The sequence below is a fragment of the Aulonocara sp. 'chitande type north' Nkhata Bay genome, linkage group LG11 (genome assembly GCF_057382095.1).
Source record: "Aulonocara sp. 'chitande type north' Nkhata Bay isolate Kocher_YH1m ecotype deep benthic linkage group LG11, A_spYH_male_GT1.1, whole genome shotgun sequence".
Classification (NCBI taxonomy): domain Eukaryota; kingdom Metazoa; phylum Chordata; class Actinopteri; order Cichliformes; family Cichlidae; genus Aulonocara; species Aulonocara sp. 'chitande type north' Nkhata Bay.
This window is the reverse complement of record NC_141354.1, coordinates 25,489,508-25,507,515: the sequence shown is the minus strand read 5'-3', so window position 1 is coordinate 25,507,515 and position 18,008 is coordinate 25,489,508. Positions and strand designations below refer to the sequence as shown.

Genomic DNA, 18,008 nt, shown 5'->3' with positions numbered 1-18,008 from the left:
TAAAGCTTTGTGGTGAGTACAATTTTTTGCCTTCACAGCAGCTAATAACTCTAACTTTAACTCTATCAACACGCACTGCAAGAAATCCTTTTTACACAACACTAAACTCTTCCTCGGCGAGTGGTGGTGATAAGCTAGTAACGTTACACTTCTGGCTAACTTGTGAAGTAATTCGACCGTAACATTAGTCTTTGTTAAGTTTTGTTTTACGGTGGCAGCCAAATGGTGTTAATTGACACTGAGCTTCTGTAGCAGTAGTTTTAACTCTGCAAAGACAGGGTAATACATGTTTTTCTTCTTTCTACTTTGAAATCGTTGCAGCGTTGATGAAGGTTTGACCAGCAAAAGGCTGGGCCATTTTACATTCATGACTAAACAAATGTAGGTTACTGAGTATACATTCGGTTTAACATCGATGCATTTTGATGTTTAAGTCCTAGAGTTATTTTTATGTGAGATTGAAGTTTGTTAATTGAGCCCTAGCTGAAGAACAGCCTGTGTCAAAGTTCAGTCAAAAAACGCGGGCGAGGAAGCGAACGCCATGTTGTAGAAACGCCACAGGAAAGATCTTAAGTAACATTCATAAACTAGTTGTTTTAATGACATTACATTGAGTGTGCATTAGCACATAAAATATAATTTTGCTCTTTTGGGTGTTAACTGCAGATACATAAGCGCAGTTGTATCACTTAAGAAAAAATATCTTTGATTTGGAAACATAACATAACATTCTCCATTCGCAGGCAGGAAGTTGTCAATCAAGCACCAAAAATCAATGACCTGAAAGAAAGATGGCCTGCTCTTTTTGATGCAGTTCAGGTAAATATTTTTCCATAAGATAATTTGCAGTATGTATTCTTTTAAAGTAAATTGTATACATTAACATGTTGTGCCTATTTGTGCCTTTTTTTTATACAGATAAACCAAGAATTCAGAAGGATCACCACTGTTAACCTGGAGACAACATTCATGGCAAAGCTGGACCAGTACTCTCAGAAAATAATGTCCTTGCTTTCCTCAAGAGGAGGGGCTGCAAAAATGCGCATTCGGCGCATCCAGAACATGCTGCTAGAGGTATGAATGAATGAAATGTAGTTTATTTCAAATAGGATAATCCACTTTTTTTTTTCCAATAGGTGATATTGAGTCTTAAAAGGTAGCTGTTTACAACTCAACTATGTCAAATTATTGTTTAGAGCTTGAGGCACAAATATCAATTAAAACTATAAATACTTAATAATAAAACAAATTATAGGTGATGTGGATCATGATTGGCAGAGTAATTTGCAAGATTTTGCAGTTTTTCTATTTGTTACCTGGATTTTTCAAGTTCATGAATTGATCATTTCAGAGAAATGGCTCTTTGAAATGATCAATTCATTATTTTGATTATCACTGGAAATCTATAATTGGTACAGTTCAGGCCATATAAAGTCAATCCTTTTTTTTTTTTTTTTTTGGATGTAATTATCAAAAACCCATCCTCCTCGAAGAGCAGTTCGACATTCTTTTTCTTATTCACAGGACGATTCTGTGGAGAGAAGGCGAGAGGTCGCTATCCGTGGCTTAGTGGTGTATCTCAGGGAAAAGGAGGAGGATCTCTTCAAAGAGCAGGTAAATCAGACATGACTATACTTTGTATTAGAGGTACGATCTAATCTATTATTAATTGATTTCTAAATTAATCGGCAACTATTTTGATAATTGATTGATCGGTTTAAGTAATTATTTTAGAAAAAGAAGTCCAAATTCTCTGGTTTCAGCTTCATAAATGTGAATCGTTTCTGGTTTCTTTACTCCTCTATGACAGCAAACTGAATATGTTTGACATTTGAGGTCATCATATTGGGCTCTGAGAAACATTGACATTTTTCACCATTTTCTGACATTTTCTGGACCAAACAACTAATCAGATAATCGTCAAAGGAGCTTGCAAAGAGAACCTTCACAGACATAATCAGATAATCGAGAAAATTGTTAGTTGCAGCCCTATTTTGTGTTACTCTCATGTATAAGTATGATTACTTAAAACATTTATATTGATTCTGATCTACCAGGATGGTGGCGGGGATATTACCAATGAAGTGATGAAGATTGTAACCAGAGGTGCCACAACGTCTGATCCAGCCAGCGCAAGGATCATACTTGAAGGAACAGAAGTCCTAGCAGACCTGGATGTACCCAGAGCCTGTGCCTTGCTAATGGGGCTGATATATGCACTCAACCTCAGCTACCCAAAAGAACTGAAAAACACTTTTGAAAAACACTTTTGAAGTGTTTCAAAAGATATTCCTCGAGCTGGATGATCTGAAAGCCAGTCCTAAGGTAATGTCACTAAAAAGTAAACTGTTGTACTAAAAAATGTGAAGAGTGAGGCTATCCTCAAATTAAACGGGAAATGTTCCACTGTTGTTTGCAATGTGTTGTGTTACATACTTTACAGTAGGCAGTAGGTGTAAAGTTGAGCGTTGAGCATTAAGTACACCTAGTTAAAAATAATGCACTTTAAAAGGATAGCTCGGGTCTTTTGAAGTGAGGCTGTATATGAGGTACATATGTATTGTGAGTGTATTACACACAGTAGATGGCAGTCAGTAAGCTCCACCTACGGAGAAGCAGACGGGGCCACCGGCACGCAAGATGAGCCTCCATCCTAATAAAACTGATGTCAGTTTAAATGTACATTATATCAAGAATATGTTTACTGCTTTATTTTGCTATCAGACAGCCTTTTCTGTGAGGAAAGAGAAGTTCTACTGCTTGTTGTTTCAATCGCTCTGGCCCACCAGCGTCCATGGACAAAAACAGCAATTTTACCTGACAGCACACAGGAGTTGCTGGTCTCCTGCTGCCTTGATCAGTAAGTGTAATTGTGTTATTTGGTGACTTTGGTGTTAGTTCGGGTTAGTTCAGATTTACCAAAGTCACACAAACAAACTGAGCCTATCGTGCGTGTTGGTGGCAGGAATGTGCTGACTGCTGTCTACTGTGTGTAATATACTCACAATGTACTTCATACTTAAAAAAACCTAAACTATCACTTTAACACAAACAAACTTGAATCAGAGCATGACTGTCAAAATGTTCAGTCTTTTTGAGACAGATTTACAGGGGTGTTTTATGTCATTTATTTTATGGAGGCAACAATTTTGTCTGCTATTGAAATGTCAATGAGTCTGGAATGGTGGACTGGTGTTCTAATAAACAGTTTGATCATAAAACTGGAATTTCAATGTGTAATTTATTGTATAATTGTAAGTTATAAGTTATTGTAAGTTACTAGTACTCAAAAAAATTAAGGTAACAATTTGCATGGATATTTCTGAGTAGAATAAAAGTAAAAAAATAAGTTTTAATAACTAAATGGAGTAATTTTTTAAACAATTAAAATTAAGTTGGTTCAACTTAATTAAGCTTGTAGAGGACAAAGCAAATCATGTTGTTTGTACGTAAGGAATAGAGTTTGCCTAACTAGAGAACTCTTGTGGCATTTACGCTATAGTGGCTAAGCTGAAGTAACTTAAAAAGATCCATGCAAATTGTTACCTTAATTTTTTTACGTTAAGCCAGCAGATCTTTTTTTAGAGTGTACAAACGTCCAAACTGCTTATTATATATGTGCTTGCTGCTCTCTGCCCAGTGATTAAGTTATTTATTAGTTCAGGGCAAATATCAGGAATGAATTGCATTAAAATAAAATTAGGTAACCTTTGAGCTTCTTCAGCAGGGGGCACCATACTCCACATCTGCTCTGACAACTCATTTCATGGCTGCTGATGTGCACAGTCTGACGTGTTAATCTGTCAAAGAAGTGAAGGTTTGAAGGATTTATATCCATCTATCACCAACATACCTGGAGGAAAAATGTTTGTGTCGTGTCTGAATAAAAGAAAATGGACCAGTTTCTACTGATGAGTCCTGCTTTAACTTTTATTATGACATCTGTACCTGAGCTGTACATTTGGAGGCAGCAGGTGCTGTTAAACAGGCCTTTGTGTGTTTTATCTTTGTGTCTCACAGATGGGTGACCTTCAACAATCAGGTGAAGGTGTGCACCACAGAGACCTATGATAGCTCTACCTCTACTGCAGGCTGAATGAGGTCATATTTGTCTTTAAATCCTCTGATTACAAACCTCAGGTCTGTTCAGAGAGCAGGTTCAGTTTGTTTCCTGCGCCTTGCTGAGTAAAACTGAGAACCACCTGAGATTTTGTCAGACATCTGTTCAAGTTTAACTCACAAATTATGTCTGAAAACCAACAAGACCCACGGCTGCTTCGGGTCCTCTCTGCTTTCATTGGACAATTGGAGTTTGGTGTCATCACTTCAGTCTGACGCCTCCTCCTCCTCTGCCTGTTAGTGTGAGGAAATAAGACAAAGAAAGACTTTAACATCCACAATAAGAGAAAATGTCATTTAATGAAAAAGAATTACAACTAATGTCTGTCAAAAAAGAAAAAAGAAAAAACACCAAATCAGCTCGTTTACCTTCCGTTTCTTTTATTTTGAAAACAAATACTTTGTTACTTCTGCTGTGATGAATAAATATTGGTCTTTTTTTAATACTCTGTGTTCTTTCTATTCTTCCTATTATGACTTCTCTGTTTATTTCAAGTTATTTTCACGTCTCTGTTACAGGAATCATTGTGGATCGATGAGTATAATCTGACTGAATGTGTTCAGCTGAGCTTTTTTTAAGTCACTGTGCAGAACTTTCTTCAGCTTTTTGTAAGAACTGCACTGAGTAGAAAATGCCAGGCCTAGATTGCAGGAAAGCGCAGACATCAGTAGAAAACCCACAAAGATCTGAGGTTTGCAGTGGCCTACAACTTTCCAGAGTGCAGCTCTCTCTTCAGATGTCTTCCGCCTTCTACACTTTTGCATCCTTGAGCTCTTGTTTTCAGTGAAGTGAAGCACGGAGAGGATGAAGAAGGACTTTTGCCTTCAATAACTGAACTAAAAGACACAAAATCTGCTCAAAATTAAGGTAAGAGCTCAACTCACATTTTAAAGTTTGGTTTTATGTTTCAGAATAAATACAAAGGAGTTAACTCGACTATCCCGGAAACTTTCTGTTTGCTCCGTAATGGAGTTCAAAGTTACTGCAGAGGCACCAGTTTAAGAGCAAATACAGATGAAATGTTTTAAGTGTTTCAGAAATTGTTGTTTGTACGGAGTCGAAGTTAAAAGCTTTTAAACAAAACCGAAGAAAAATCAGTTGAATCTTGTTTCAAAGCTTTGATGTGTATGATCACATTAATTTAATAAGCTTAAAGATGCTTTAAGCTGTGAGTTTAGTTCTGTGGTTCAGTCACTGAGATTGAAGTTTTTTAAATGATAAGTTTGAAACTGAGCTTTAACGTTTTTCTTTTTGGCGTCATCGAAGCACCTTATGTAGAGGCAGCAAATTCTTGTGATGCAAATTCCTTTTGATGCAATTTAATTGAAAGTATAATGATCTCAGTTAAGCTGTTTTTTAGGAGAATTTATTAATAAGTCACTTCAGTGGAAACAAATTTATATTTTTCTTCTTAAAAACTTCTCATTTCTGATGAGCAGTCAGATAAAGTTACAGCAGATTTACAGGAAACACCTTCACATGAGCTGTTGGTGAGATTAAATTAAAGAGCCACAGGAAATGTTTGACTTTCTCAGTGAGACTCTTTTTCACTTTTTAAGTCCAACACTGAGTTTGATCATTTTTAACATACGACACAGAGAGAGGACGGAAACAGAGCGAGGGCTTGGTGGTTTCTCTGTAAAGTGTTCATGTGAAGAAGAATCTCTCTGTGGCTGTGTGTGAAATGAAAGTGTTCACTTTTAATTAGTTTTCTTGTTATGATGTCGTGTTAACAGTAATGTTCATTTGTGTTTTATTTTAAACCCTCAGGTCGACTTTCAGAATGAAGGTGATTGTGTTGTTTGTGTTTGGTGAGTGAATATACTTGTGAAGACAATATTGTAAATAATACTTTAAAATACTGCACACACATGTTGTAGATGGTGTGTGACCTCATGTTTAATCAAACTGAAAAATCTTCTATAAATATGGTTGAAGTGGTGTTTTAATCATCTCAGGTTCTTTAATGTCACTGCACAAGTTTACGATGACATAAAGAGAATTTGACTGGTTTTGTCTCCATGTAGAGACGTTTCATATATCCTCCTTTAAATAAGCATTGTTAAAAGACAAGTATTTATTTACTGTGATCATCTTCTTTTCAGTGCTGGGTGCACTCTCTGCAGCAGGTGAAGATTTCATTGCAAAAGTCGGGGGTAAAGTCACATTGAAGTGTGGGGTCAGCAGCTACATACGCTCTCTGCAGTGGCATCATGGAAATGACTTTCTTCATAGTGTTGATCAGAGAGGCTTCCCTCGCAAAGGTCTTTGATTATCTTGAAATACTTGATAGTTAACATCAGTATATGATGATTACATTATATAAGAACATATTTTTATTTTCTGTGTTAGGCACTGCTGAACTTGCACAGAGGTCACTCGTGAGACAGACGAATCTGGAAATCTCCAGTGTGAGAGAAACAGATGCTGGACAGTTCAAATGTTCGGCAGATGGGACACGTCATGAACATTCACTTTCTGTGTTCTCAGGTAAACAGCAGACCCTGAAAAATATACATTTACAAATAAATGTTCATATTTATTGGAACAGTGATGGGTTTAACATATTAGGACAGTTATGGTTTTGTTTTCTGGATCCTTTCATGTTACACTGATAATCAGGTTAATAAAAATGACACTGCTGTGAAATGAGGGGAAATTTGTTTAATGTGACTGATGGTTCTGTTACTATAACAGGTAAAAGGATATACAACAAAAATATACAACGTATTTCTTACACACTATGTTTTGCACTCACATTAGACAATTCAAAGCAGCAGAGACCAAAATCCAGATTATACTATTGAAAAATCAAGCTCAGAGTACTACATTTCCCTTAATTCAACTTAATCCTCTCCCAGTCAGCCTTCAGCATCTTTAACAAACTCTGTTGTACAGACAGCTTTCCTTGTTTGATGTCTCTAATCCCAACGTGGGACACCACTGAAACTTCCTGAACAGGAGATGAGCCACGGGGTGGGCAGGACCACCACAGTCTTAAGTTTTTGGGGGTTTTTTAGTGAACGGCTGCATAAACAAAAAAGCTGATGCTGTGTTTCTATATGACAGTGATGCCTGTGTAAGCAAATTACGACAGTTAGTGACAAAAAAAATACAATTTGGTCTACACTAATTTGTAGTAAAGGAAAAGGACACAAACATCAGCTTGTGATGTAATAAACAGTCCAGGCCTGATCTTTTCTGTCACTAGCTGGGTCACTACTTATTACAATCTCTCTACAGTTAAATGGTTATCTATGATATTTTCATATCACCAAAAATGTTCCAATGTGTGAAAGCGTAACCACTTTTCCTTTAATACTTAGTGTAATATGCTCTCATTGTTTTCCTCTCATGTTATGAAGCTTTGTCATGTGTGTAGCGAGTTTGGATGAAGCACTTTGTTCAGCATGGTCTCCCTTTGTCTTTGTGATTCTCACTGTATCTGTTGTTGTCCGTCTGTTCTCCTTCTCAGTTTCCGTCTCCGTTCATCCCTCTGCTGTTCTCAAGCTGAACGATGAGGCAACGCTCCAGTGTGAGGTGAAAGGTCAGCCCCAAGGATGTGAAGTGAAGTGGCAGAGTCCAAATACAGATTCTCCCACAGATTCATCAACAGTTCAACTGAAACCTGTAACAAGCTCACATAACGGGGCCTGGCAGTGTATCGTCACCTGTGGCAGCAATAAGTTTAGTCAGAGTCTGACCATCACAGTCAAAGGTAATACACAGGCACTAGGAATGAAGACCTGTGTGTGCATATGTGGTCAAAGAAACATAAAGATGTGTGTTTTTGTTCTTCAGAGCCTCCAACTACAACAACTACAACAACTCCACCAACCACCCGTAAGAACGTCACATTGTTTGTAACGAGTGTTCAGAAGACAACATGTACAACATGTACAACATGTGCGTCCAGCTTTTGCAAATGTCTGCAAATTTGATCAAAGTGATCCTTTGTTGAATGTGTAACTCATTCTTGTCATTCTCACTTTCTCCAATGATCTGTGTTGCATTCAGGTACTGCCAACGATTGCCCACTGGGACTCTCCTGTTGGATGTGGATTGCAATCGGAGTCTGCTGTCAGTTTGGGATCTTCCTGATAGTTTGTGTCACTGTCTTGTGTAAGTGCATGAGAAGAAGGAGGGCATGTGAGGAAAGGCGTTCATCAAATATTTATGTGTAGAGTTGATTGTTGACGATGAAACAAAAAATGGGTTAAGTCTAAATGACTGTCTCAGATTGAGTATTACACTCTTCAGTAAATTGGTGCAGATGTACAGATGAAATGTTCGGTTTGTTTCCTGGATCTCGCTGAGTAAAACTGAGAAGCACCTAAAATCTGTGAAACATCTGTTCACACTTTACTTGCAAATGACACTTTATTGCCAAAAGCGTTCACTCGTCTAACTTCATACACATATGAACTTGAGCGGCATCTCATTCTCAATCCTTGAGGTTTAATATGATGTAGGTCCAACCGTGGCAGCTTAAACTCTTATGGGAAGGCTTTCCAAAGATTTAGGAGTGTTTATAGGAATTTTTTGACCGTTCTTCCAGAAGCACATTTGTGAGGTCAGACACTGATGTTGGACTAGAAGTCCTGGCTCAGAGTCTCTGCTCTAATTCATCCCAAAGGCGTTCTGGCAGGTTGAAGTCGCGACTCTGTGCAGGCCAGTCACGTTGTTCCAACAGGAACAGGAAGAGACCATCCCCAAACTGTTCCCACAAAGTTGGAAGAATGAAATTGTCCAAAATGTCTTGGTATGCTGAAGCATTAAGAGTTCCTTTTACTAGAACTAACCAACTGAGCCCAACCCCTGAACAACAACCTCACACAATAATCCCCCCTCCACCAAACTTTACACTTAGCACAAAGCAATCAGACAAGTAGCGTTCCCCTGGCAACCGTCCATTGCATTGTCCAGATGGAGAATCTTGATTCGTCACTCCAGAGAACATGTCTCCACTGCTCTAGAGTCCAGTCGTAGTGTGCTTTATGCTGATCTGAAGGTCACATGAAGGTTGGAGGTCTGTAGTGATTGACTCTGTGATTTTATGTGTCCTACATCTTCATGGCTGAGGTTCTGTTATTCCACTTTGGTATAATGCCACTAACAGCTGACCGTGGAATTTTTAGTAATGTGGAAATTTAGAAACGAAGTGACCAAAACATCTGAATTTAATGATTTGGATGCTTGAGTGAATATTTTGAGTATAATATTAAGTCCCAAACAAGAGCAACATTTCTGAGCCTCCTCACATCCTGTCTGTTTATTTCCACTGCCATAATTTGTCACTGCTTCCTCTTCTTTTATTGGACAATTACAGCTTGGTGTCACCACTTCAGCATTCAGCCTCCTCCTGCACCTGCTAGTCTGAGGAAATAGCAAAATATCCAAACAAACAAAAAAACAACAACAGAATAACAACAAAAGTGTGTTACAACAAAAAAGCACCAAAACAACTTGTTTTTCTTTGGTTTGGTGAGATTTGAAGATTCTTGTTTTGTCTTGTTTTTTATTTCAGAAAGAAACGCTTTGTTACTTCTGCTGTGATAAATAAATGTTTTTCTGTCAGGCTGTGTGCTTTTTCAATTTTTGTTTCTGATATTTTTTTTTCTACTTTTTCCTATATGATGTCAAAAAGAGTGGATAATGTTAATGGTGTTTTTAATTTCTCAGCTATATTTCTTTATCTTTGAGCTCATAAGCACTACCCTTTTGCCTTTCTTCTCTTGTATTTGTCAGCGGCAGCCAATCAGAAGGTTTTCTCACGAAGAGTAGGGCTGAATATTAGATGAAAATCAGATAAATAAGGCTCACCTGTCAATCGATATGACCAGCTGGTGCCTTTTGGGGAAGTTTTAATGGACTGTGTGACTAATATTCTCATAACTAATAACCAGCCCAGAAGTCTGTGCTTCAGTTCAGGTGAGTGAAATTCGAGTGTTTTATTAGTTTATTACTTGGAACTCGATGTTGTCACTAGTCAGTCCCAGATTTACTTCCTGTTCAATTTAGTAGTTAAAATTGATAATTAATTGTCCAAAATGTTGGCAACACTCTGCCACCAGATGAAGCATTGTTGAGAAATGCCAAAAATTTGTGAATCAAATGTGTTAACCAGTGGCAGTTTTTGTTATGGGTGACATGGGCTGCTGTTGCCCAGGGCAGCATTGTGGTGGGGTCACATCATGGGCATTGGCAAAAAAAGTTGCTCACACACATGCTGCCCTGACATCATGCCAGCACATTTTGGGAGTATCATAGGCACCGATTGGTTTTCCATAGCCCATTTGCAGGGAGTAGGGGTGCCCTGCTGCTGCTTGCTGCACAGGGAGGAGAGGGGCGCAACCACTATACCTGCAGAGGGTCAGGCAAGTCCTCCTCAGGAGCACTGACATCAAGACAAGGAAGCTCCTGACAATGCATGGAGGGTTTCACCCCAAGTCTAGCACCCTGAGGCTGTACGCTAAACAGAAGGAAGGAGGCTGGGGACTAGTAAGTGTCTGCACCACAATCCAGGATGAGGCAACGAACATCCATGAATACATCAGGAGGATGGCCCCAAAGAAGAGGAGGAACCATCATGGAAGGACCGGCCCTGCACGGTATGTACCACCAGCAGATAGTGGAGGTGCCTGATATCCAGAAATCCTACCAGTGGCTGGACAAAGCTGGACTGAAGGACAGGACAGAGGCACTAATCATGGCATCACAGGAACAAGCTCTGAGTACAAAATCCATAGAGGCTGGGGTCTATCACACCAGGCAAGACCCCAGGTGCAGGCTGTGTAAAGATGTCCCTGAGACAATCCAGCACATAACAGCAGCGTGCAAGATGCTAGAAGGAAGTGCATACATGGAACGCCATAACCAAGAGGACGGCATAGTATAGAGAAACATCTGTGCCGAATACAGCCAGGAAGTCTCAAGGTCAAAATGGGAGATGCCCCCAGAGGTGGTGGAGAATGAGTGTTTATTTCAGTGCTAAAATTTTAACTGGATTTTCATTCTTTACATCCTGTATTAATTTTTATTCTGGTGTAGAGACAAATATCATTAATAACTTGTATATTTTGAGCATTTTAGGTGGCTGACTACTGCCCTCTGTGTGCCAATTTATGTGAGTTCCTAACTCCTTGAATATTTGCAGTGGAGCTAGTGACAGCAACGTTATTGCAACTATCAGACACAATATCTGCTTTTATGGGAAACACAGCAAGTTTAAAAGTACAGGATTTACATTAAAATCATTTTTTAGATTATGTAAAATAACAAGCAATTGTTCACTGGTGAAAAAGACAAATGTGGAAACTTGGTGGAGCAATTTGATAAAATCTACAAATCGTCTTTGGAGGTCATAGGAGAAACAATATCACTATAGTGATTACAAAGACATGAGGTTGTGAACATTTATTTGGTTAAAAAAATCCTTGGAGATGGAGATGATCTGCTGTAAAGACCCTGAAAGGAGCACCTGACAGAAAAACAGGGGATTAGCCATTTTTCCATGTTCATATTTGTTATTAACAAATCAGCCCTGGTTGAAGGGACATTGCATAGTTTTACTCAAAATTTAAAAGCAACTTTAGTGAAATCATTGCAAAAGAAAACAAAAACATTTTCTCCTACAGGAAAAAAAATAGATGACTTCCTTACAGACGTCCAAACTGCTTATTATATATGTGCTTGCTCAAATATTAGGAAAGAATTGCATTAAAATAAAATGTGGTAACTTTTGAGCTTCTTCAGCAGGGGGCACCATACTCCACATCTGCTCTGACAACTCATTTCATGGCTGCTGATGTGCACAGTCTGATGTGTTAATCTGTCAGAGAAGTGAAGGTTTGAAGGATTTATATCCATCTATCACCAACATACCTGGAGGAAAAATGTTTGTGTCGTGTCTGAATAAAAGAAAATGGACCAGTTTCTACTGATGAGTCCTGCTTTAACTTTTATTATGACATCTGTACCTGAGCTGTACATTTGGAGGCAGCAGGTGCTGTTAAACAGGCCTTTGTGTGTTTTATCTTTGTGTCTCACAGATGGGTGACCTTCAACAATCAGGTGAAGGTGTGCACCACAGAGACCTATGATAGCTCTACCTCTACTGCAGGCTGAATGAGGTCATATTTGTCTTTAAATCCTCTGATTACAAACCTCAGGTCTGTTCAGAGAGCAGGTTCAGTTTGTTTCCTGCGCCTTGCTGAGTAAAACTGAGAACCACCTGAGATTTTGTCAGACATCTGTTCAAGTTTAACTCACAAATATTTTCAGAAAACCAACAAGACCCACGGCTGCTTCGGGTCCTCTCTGCTTTTATTGGACGATTGGAGTTTGGTGTCATCACTTCAGTCTGACGCCACCTCCTCCTCTGCCTGTTAGTGTGAGGAAATAAGACAAAGAAAGACTTTAACATCCACAATGAGAGAAAATGTCATTTAATGAAAAAGAATTACAACTAATGTCTGTCAAAAAAGAAAAAAAAAACAGCAAATCAGCTCGTTTACCTTCAGTTCCTTTTATTTTGAAAACAAATACTTTGTTACTTCTGCTGTGATGAATAAATATTGGTCTTTTTTTAATACTCTGTGTTCTTTCTATTCTTCCTATTATGACTTCTCTGTTTATTTCAAGTTATTTTCACTTCTCTGTTACAGGAATCATTGTGGATCCATGAGTATAATCTGACTGAATGTGTTCAGCTGAGCTTTTTTTAAGTCACTGTGCAGAACTTTCTTTAGCTTTTTGTAAGAACTGCACTGAGTAGAAAATGCCAGGCCTAGATTGCAGGAAAGTAGACATGAGTAGCAAACCCACAAAGGTTTGCAGTGGCCTACAACTTTCCAGAGTGCAGCTCTCTCTTCAGATGTCTTCCGCCTTCTACACTTTTGCATCCTTGAGCTCTTGTTTTCAGTGAAGTGAAGCACGGAGAGGATGAAGAAGGATTTTTGCCTTCAATAACTGAACTAAAAGACACAAAATCTGTTCAAAATTAAGGTAAGATCTAAACCTAAATTTTAAAATTGGGTTTTATGTTTCAGAATAAATACAAAGGAGTTAACTCGACTATCCCGGAAACTTTCTGTTTGCTCCGTAATGGAGTTCAAAGTTACTGCAGAGACACCAGTTTAAGAGCAAATACAGATGAAATGTTTTAAGTGTTTCAGAAATTGTTGTTTGTACGGAGTCGAAGTTAAAAGCTCTTAAACAAAACCGAAGAAAAATGTGCTGAAGTTTGTTTCAAAGCTTTGATGTGTATGATCACATTAATTTAATAAGCTTAAAGATGCTTTAAGGTGTGAGTTTAGTTCTGTGGTTCAGTCACTGAGATTGAAGTTTTTTAAATGATAAGTTTGAAACTGAGCTTTAACATTTTTCTTTTTGCCATCAGCGAAGCACCTTATGTAGAGGCAGCAAATTCTTAATAAGTGTTAAAATTCATTTTGAGGCTAGTTAATTGGACACATAATGATCTCAGTCGAGCTTTTTTTTAGGAGAATTAATATACATCAGTTCAGTGGAGACAAATTTATATTTTTCTTCTTAAAACGTCTCATTTCTGATGAGCAGTCAGATAAAATTACAGCAGCTTTACAGGAAACACCTTCACATGAGCTGTTGGTGAGATTAAATTAAAGAGCCACAAGAAATGTTTGACTTTCTCAGTGAGACTCTTTTTCACTTTTTAAGTCCAACACTGAGTTTGATCATTTTTAATATACGACACAGAGAGAGGACGGAAACAGAGCGAGGGCTTGGTGGTTTCTCTGTAAAGTGTTCATGTGAAGAAGAATCTCTCTGTGGCTGTGTGTGAAATGATCACGTTTAATTAGTTTTCTTGTTATGATGTCGTGTTAACACAAATGTTCATTTGTGTTTTATTTTAAACCCTCAGGTCGACTTTCAGAATGAAGGTGATTGTGTTGTTTGTGTTTGGTGAGTGAATATACTTGTGAAGACAATATTGTAAATAATCCTTTAAAATACTGCACACACATGTTGTAGATGGTGTGTGACCTCATGTTTAATCAAACTGAAAAATCTTCTATAAATATGGTTGAAGTGGTGTTTTAATCATCTCAGGTGGTTTAATGTCACTGCACAAGTTTACAATGACATAAAGAGAATATGACTGGTTTTGTCTCCATGTAGAGACGTTTCATATATCCTCCTTTAAATAAGCATTGTTAAAAGACAAGTATTTATTTACTGTGATCATCTTCTTTTCAGTGCTGGGTGCACTCTCTGCAGCAGGTGAAGATTTCATTGCAAAAGTCGGGGGTAAAGTCACATTGAAGTGTGGGGTCAGCAGCTACATACGCTCTCTGCAGTGGCATCATGGAACTGACCTTCTTCATAGTGTTGATCAGAGAGGCTTCCCTCGCAAAGGTCTTTGATTATCTTGAAATACTTAACATCCGTATATGATGATAACATTATAATACAAGTTATTTTTATTTTCTGTGTTAGGCACTGCTGATCTTGTGCAGAGGTCAGTTGTGAGACAGACAAATCTGGAAATCTCCAACGTGAGAGAAACAGATGCAGGACGGTTCACATGTTCGGCAGATTTGACACCTCACGAACATTCACTTGTTGTGGTCTCAGGTAAACAGCAGACTCTGGAAAAAAATACATTCACAAATAAATGTTCACATTTATTGGAACAGTGATGGGTTTAACATATTAGGACTGTTATGGTTTTGTTTTTTAGGATCCCTGCACGTTGCACTGATAATCAGATTAATAAAAACATCACTGCTGTGAAATGAGGGGATTTTTTTTTTTATGTGACTAATGGTTCTTTTACTATAAAAGGTTAAAGGATATACAACAAATATATACAGTGGATTTCATGTTTTGCACGCTGATGACGTTTGAAGACGTGCATTGGACAATTCAAAACAGCAAAGACCAAAATCCAGATTGTACTACTGAAAATTCAAGCTTTAATACCACAGTACTACATTTCACATAATTAAGCTTAGTCTTCTCCCAGTCAACCTTCAGCATCTTCAACAAACTCTGTGCTACAGACAGCCTTTCTGCTAAAACTTTGTCCTCTCTGATTCCAAACTGCGACATCATCAGAAATTCCCTGAACAGGAGCGGAGCTTCAGGGTGGGCAGGACCACCACAGTCTTAAGTGTGGCCACCCATAATTATTAATTAATAATTCTATTTTAGTTATATTATTAACTATATAAACATAATTTTAAATTTACTTTAGCTGTATTCCTTATTTTTTATTTCTTTTTTTCATATACTTCAATAAAAAAGCTTACTCTGTGTTTCTATATGATAGTCATCCTATGTAAGAAAATTATGACAGTGATCATAAAACGATTTAATTTGGTCTATGCTAATTTGTAGTAAAGGAAAAAGACAAAATCATCAGTTTGTAATGTAATAAACAGTCCAAACCTGGTCTTGTCTCTGACCACCTGGGTCACTACTTATTACGATCCTTCTACAGTTAAATGTTTATTTATGATATTTTCATATCACCAAAAATGTTCCAATGTGTGAAAGAGTTACCACATTTCCTTTAATACTTAGTGTAATATGCTCTCATTCTTTTCCTCTCATGTTATAAAGCTTTGTCATCTGTGTAGCGAGTTTGGATGAAGCACTTTGTTCAGCATGGTCTCCTTTTTCTTTGTGATTCTCACTGTATCTGTTGTTGTCCGTCTGTTGTCCTTCTCAGTTTCCATCTCCGTTAATCCCTCTGCTGTTCTCAAGCCGAACGATGAGGCAACGCTCCAGTGTGAGGTGAAAGGTCAGCTCAAAGAATGTGAAGTGAAGTGGCAGAGTCCAAATGCAGATTCTCCCACAGATTCATCAACAGTTCAACTGAAACCTGTAACAAGCTCACATAACGGGGCCTGGCAGTGTATCGTCACCTGTGGCAGCAATAAGCTTAGTGAGCGTCTGACCATCACAGTACAAGGTAATACACAGGCACTAGGAATGAAGACCTTTGTGTGCATATGTGGTCAAAGAAACATAAAGATGTGTGTTTTTGTTCTTCAGAGCCTCCAACTACAACAAAGTCGCCACCCAAACCGAATGGCAAGAGTGAGAAACCCTGCGACATATGTGTGTACAGTTTATCACGACTTCTGCTCACAGAGATCCTTCACTGAATGTGTATCTGACACTTTTAATGCTTCAATAATCTGTTTGGCTTTCAGGCCTTAACGATGATGCTTCACCGAGGCTGTTGGGGCTCGCCTGGTGGGTGTGGGTTGCCATTGGTGTTGGCTGCCTGGTTGCGATTCTCCTGATGGTTTGTGTCATAGTCTTGTGTGTGAGAGTCAAAAGAAGGAAGGTGAGTGAGGAGATCCATTCATCACATCTTTATGTGGTGCTGTGATGACTGAAGATGAAACAAAGAAGAATGGCTCTCTGTAGCAAACAAAAAATGCATTTTTTTTCTTCTCTTGTTTTTTATAGAAGAGATTTCTGAAGATGAAGGGCCAACAACGACCCAGGCATAAGAAATACTGCCAGTGTGACCAGTAAATGTTCTTATTTTACTCCAGTCTCATAAAAAAAATCCCCTTTTACCCCCACTTCAGCAATCTCTCTTCACTTTACAGATGCTTTCTAATAGACTCTATTCACTTTATACGAATGACTGTTTGACCTTCATTTTCACAGTGGCTTTTACCGAGTGCTCCATTATTATGTTGTAATTAGTGTGAAAACTTCTCCTCTTTGCTCTCTTTATCACAGCCCAACAGCTGCAGCAAAACCGAAGCAAGGACGCCGGAGAGAGAAGCCATCAGCCCTCCCTCTGCACCCCGCCTAATGGAGTGACATGAAAGGCAGATTGAAAGGAGGGGAGATGCAGGAGAATAAAGAGTGAAAGAGAGGAGGGGCAAGGAGGAATAGATGGAGATAAGGAGTGAGTGATGGAGAACCCCAGTGCAGACACGGCGTGAATGTAAATTAGGCTTTTAATGCAAATAAAAATTCAATGTAATGATGTAGGAACTTTTTGTGTAGGCGTTCTTTCTGCAAGTATAATTCCCGTCTGAACACTGTTTGTCCTAAACATTTCACCCCTCCACCCCACCTCCACCCCTCTCCATCCACCCACCGGATGTCCTTGGACTCTCCTCCCAAATCCTGTCACCTGACTCCCCACGCTCACCTGCATGTCTCCAGTCAGTGAGCCGTGACATCCTCGGCTGTTTTCTTTGTCAGATTGTCAATCTTCCTCCAAGCGTTGTTGCTTCTTTTTTTATTGTGTTTTTTTGTGTGTTGGCTTTTTTGTTTTTTTGGCCTGCCTGCCTTTTAAGCACAATTGTAACTAAAGATCTGCACTCGTTTTGCCTCAACATTTATACGTCATTTTAAATGTAACGCATTTATCGAGCTGATTAAAGAGAATGTCTTTCTTGTGTTTTTCTGCTCATATGTAAGATATTTCTTTTCTTCTTGTATTGCTTTAAAATCAAATGTTTATTTTTTCCATTCAATAAACTTTTACTTGACAGCAACATTTGCTCATTTATTTCTATCTGCATGTCACAATCACAGGGTCACATAACACCGTCAGACTGCAAATTCGCTGCAAATCCTCAGTGTTAAGTAACAAAATAATTTAAATACTATAGTTTAAAACTTTTACACCCTTGTTCTTTTGCACTTCTCTGCTTTAGACCATGCCTACACTGGTTTCAAAGCTCACAAATTCCCTAAAACTGGTGCAATACCATGCAGCTGTTGACACCAGAGCAGCACTTCATGATATGGAATAAACAGTAAACACCTGTTTACCTCAATAACACGACCACCCGTGGCATACATACATACCTGCCCATAAATATGCACAAGTGAAGTATTTTCAATCTTTTATATGAGTTAAGAA

General features: G+C 38.4%; 2 protein-coding genes across 2 annotated transcripts; both read left to right on the top strand.

The window, feature by feature from the left end:
* Positions 1-4,548: 4,548 nt before the first annotated feature.
* LOC147319072 (uncharacterized) lies at positions 4,549-9,651 on the top strand. The gene is made up of 7 exons (XM_086311381.1): positions 4,549-4,987; positions 5,891-5,931; positions 6,226-6,384; positions 6,473-6,610; positions 7,596-7,838; positions 7,922-8,026; positions 8,138-9,651. The coding sequence occupies exons 2-7, from the start codon at positions 5,904-5,906 to the stop codon at positions 8,302-8,304; spliced, it is 840 nt and encodes a 279-aa protein (XP_086167507.1). The 5' UTR covers positions 4,549-4,987; positions 5,891-5,903; the 3' UTR covers positions 8,305-9,651.
* A 3,156-nt stretch (positions 9,652-12,807) lies between these two features.
* LOC147319071 (cell adhesion molecule 3-like) lies at positions 12,808-17,608 on the top strand. Its single transcript, XM_086311380.1, has 9 exons — positions 12,808-13,126; positions 14,025-14,065; positions 14,360-14,518; positions 14,600-14,737; positions 15,837-16,079; positions 16,163-16,228; positions 16,324-16,460; positions 16,586-16,650; positions 16,868-17,608. Exons 2-9 carry the CDS (start codon positions 14,038-14,040, stop codon positions 16,941-16,943), a joined length of 912 nt encoding a protein of 303 aa, XP_086167506.1. The 5' UTR covers positions 12,808-13,126; positions 14,025-14,037; the 3' UTR covers positions 16,944-17,608.
* The last annotated feature ends 400 nt before the right edge of the window (positions 17,609-18,008 follow it).

What these genes read in the sequence shown, in the direction of transcription:
- LOC147319072 (XM_086311381.1), top strand. Translation starts at nt 5,904, where the DNA reads ATGAAGGTGATTGTGTTGTTTGTGTTTG. An exon ending in GATTGTGTTGTTTGTGTTTG is followed by an intron (nt 5,932 to 6,225) that starts GTGAGTGAATAT and finishes TCTTCTTTTCAG; the next exon opens with TGCTGGGTGCACTCTCTGCA. An exon ending in GAGAGGCTTCCCTCGCAAAG is followed by an intron (nt 6,385 to 6,472) that starts GTCTTTGATTAT and finishes TTTCTGTGTTAG; the next exon opens with GCACTGCTGAACTTGCACAG.
- LOC147319071 (XM_086311380.1), top strand. Translation starts at nt 14,038, where the DNA reads ATGAAGGTGATTGTGTTGTTTGTGTTTG. An exon ending in GAGAGGCTTCCCTCGCAAAG is followed by an intron (nt 14,519 to 14,599) that starts GTCTTTGATTAT and finishes TTTCTGTGTTAG; the next exon opens with GCACTGCTGATCTTGTGCAG. An exon ending in TGAGAGTCAAAAGAAGGAAG is followed by an intron (nt 16,461 to 16,585) that starts GTGAGTGAGGAG and finishes TGTTTTTTATAG; the next exon opens with AAGAGATTTCTGAAGATGAA.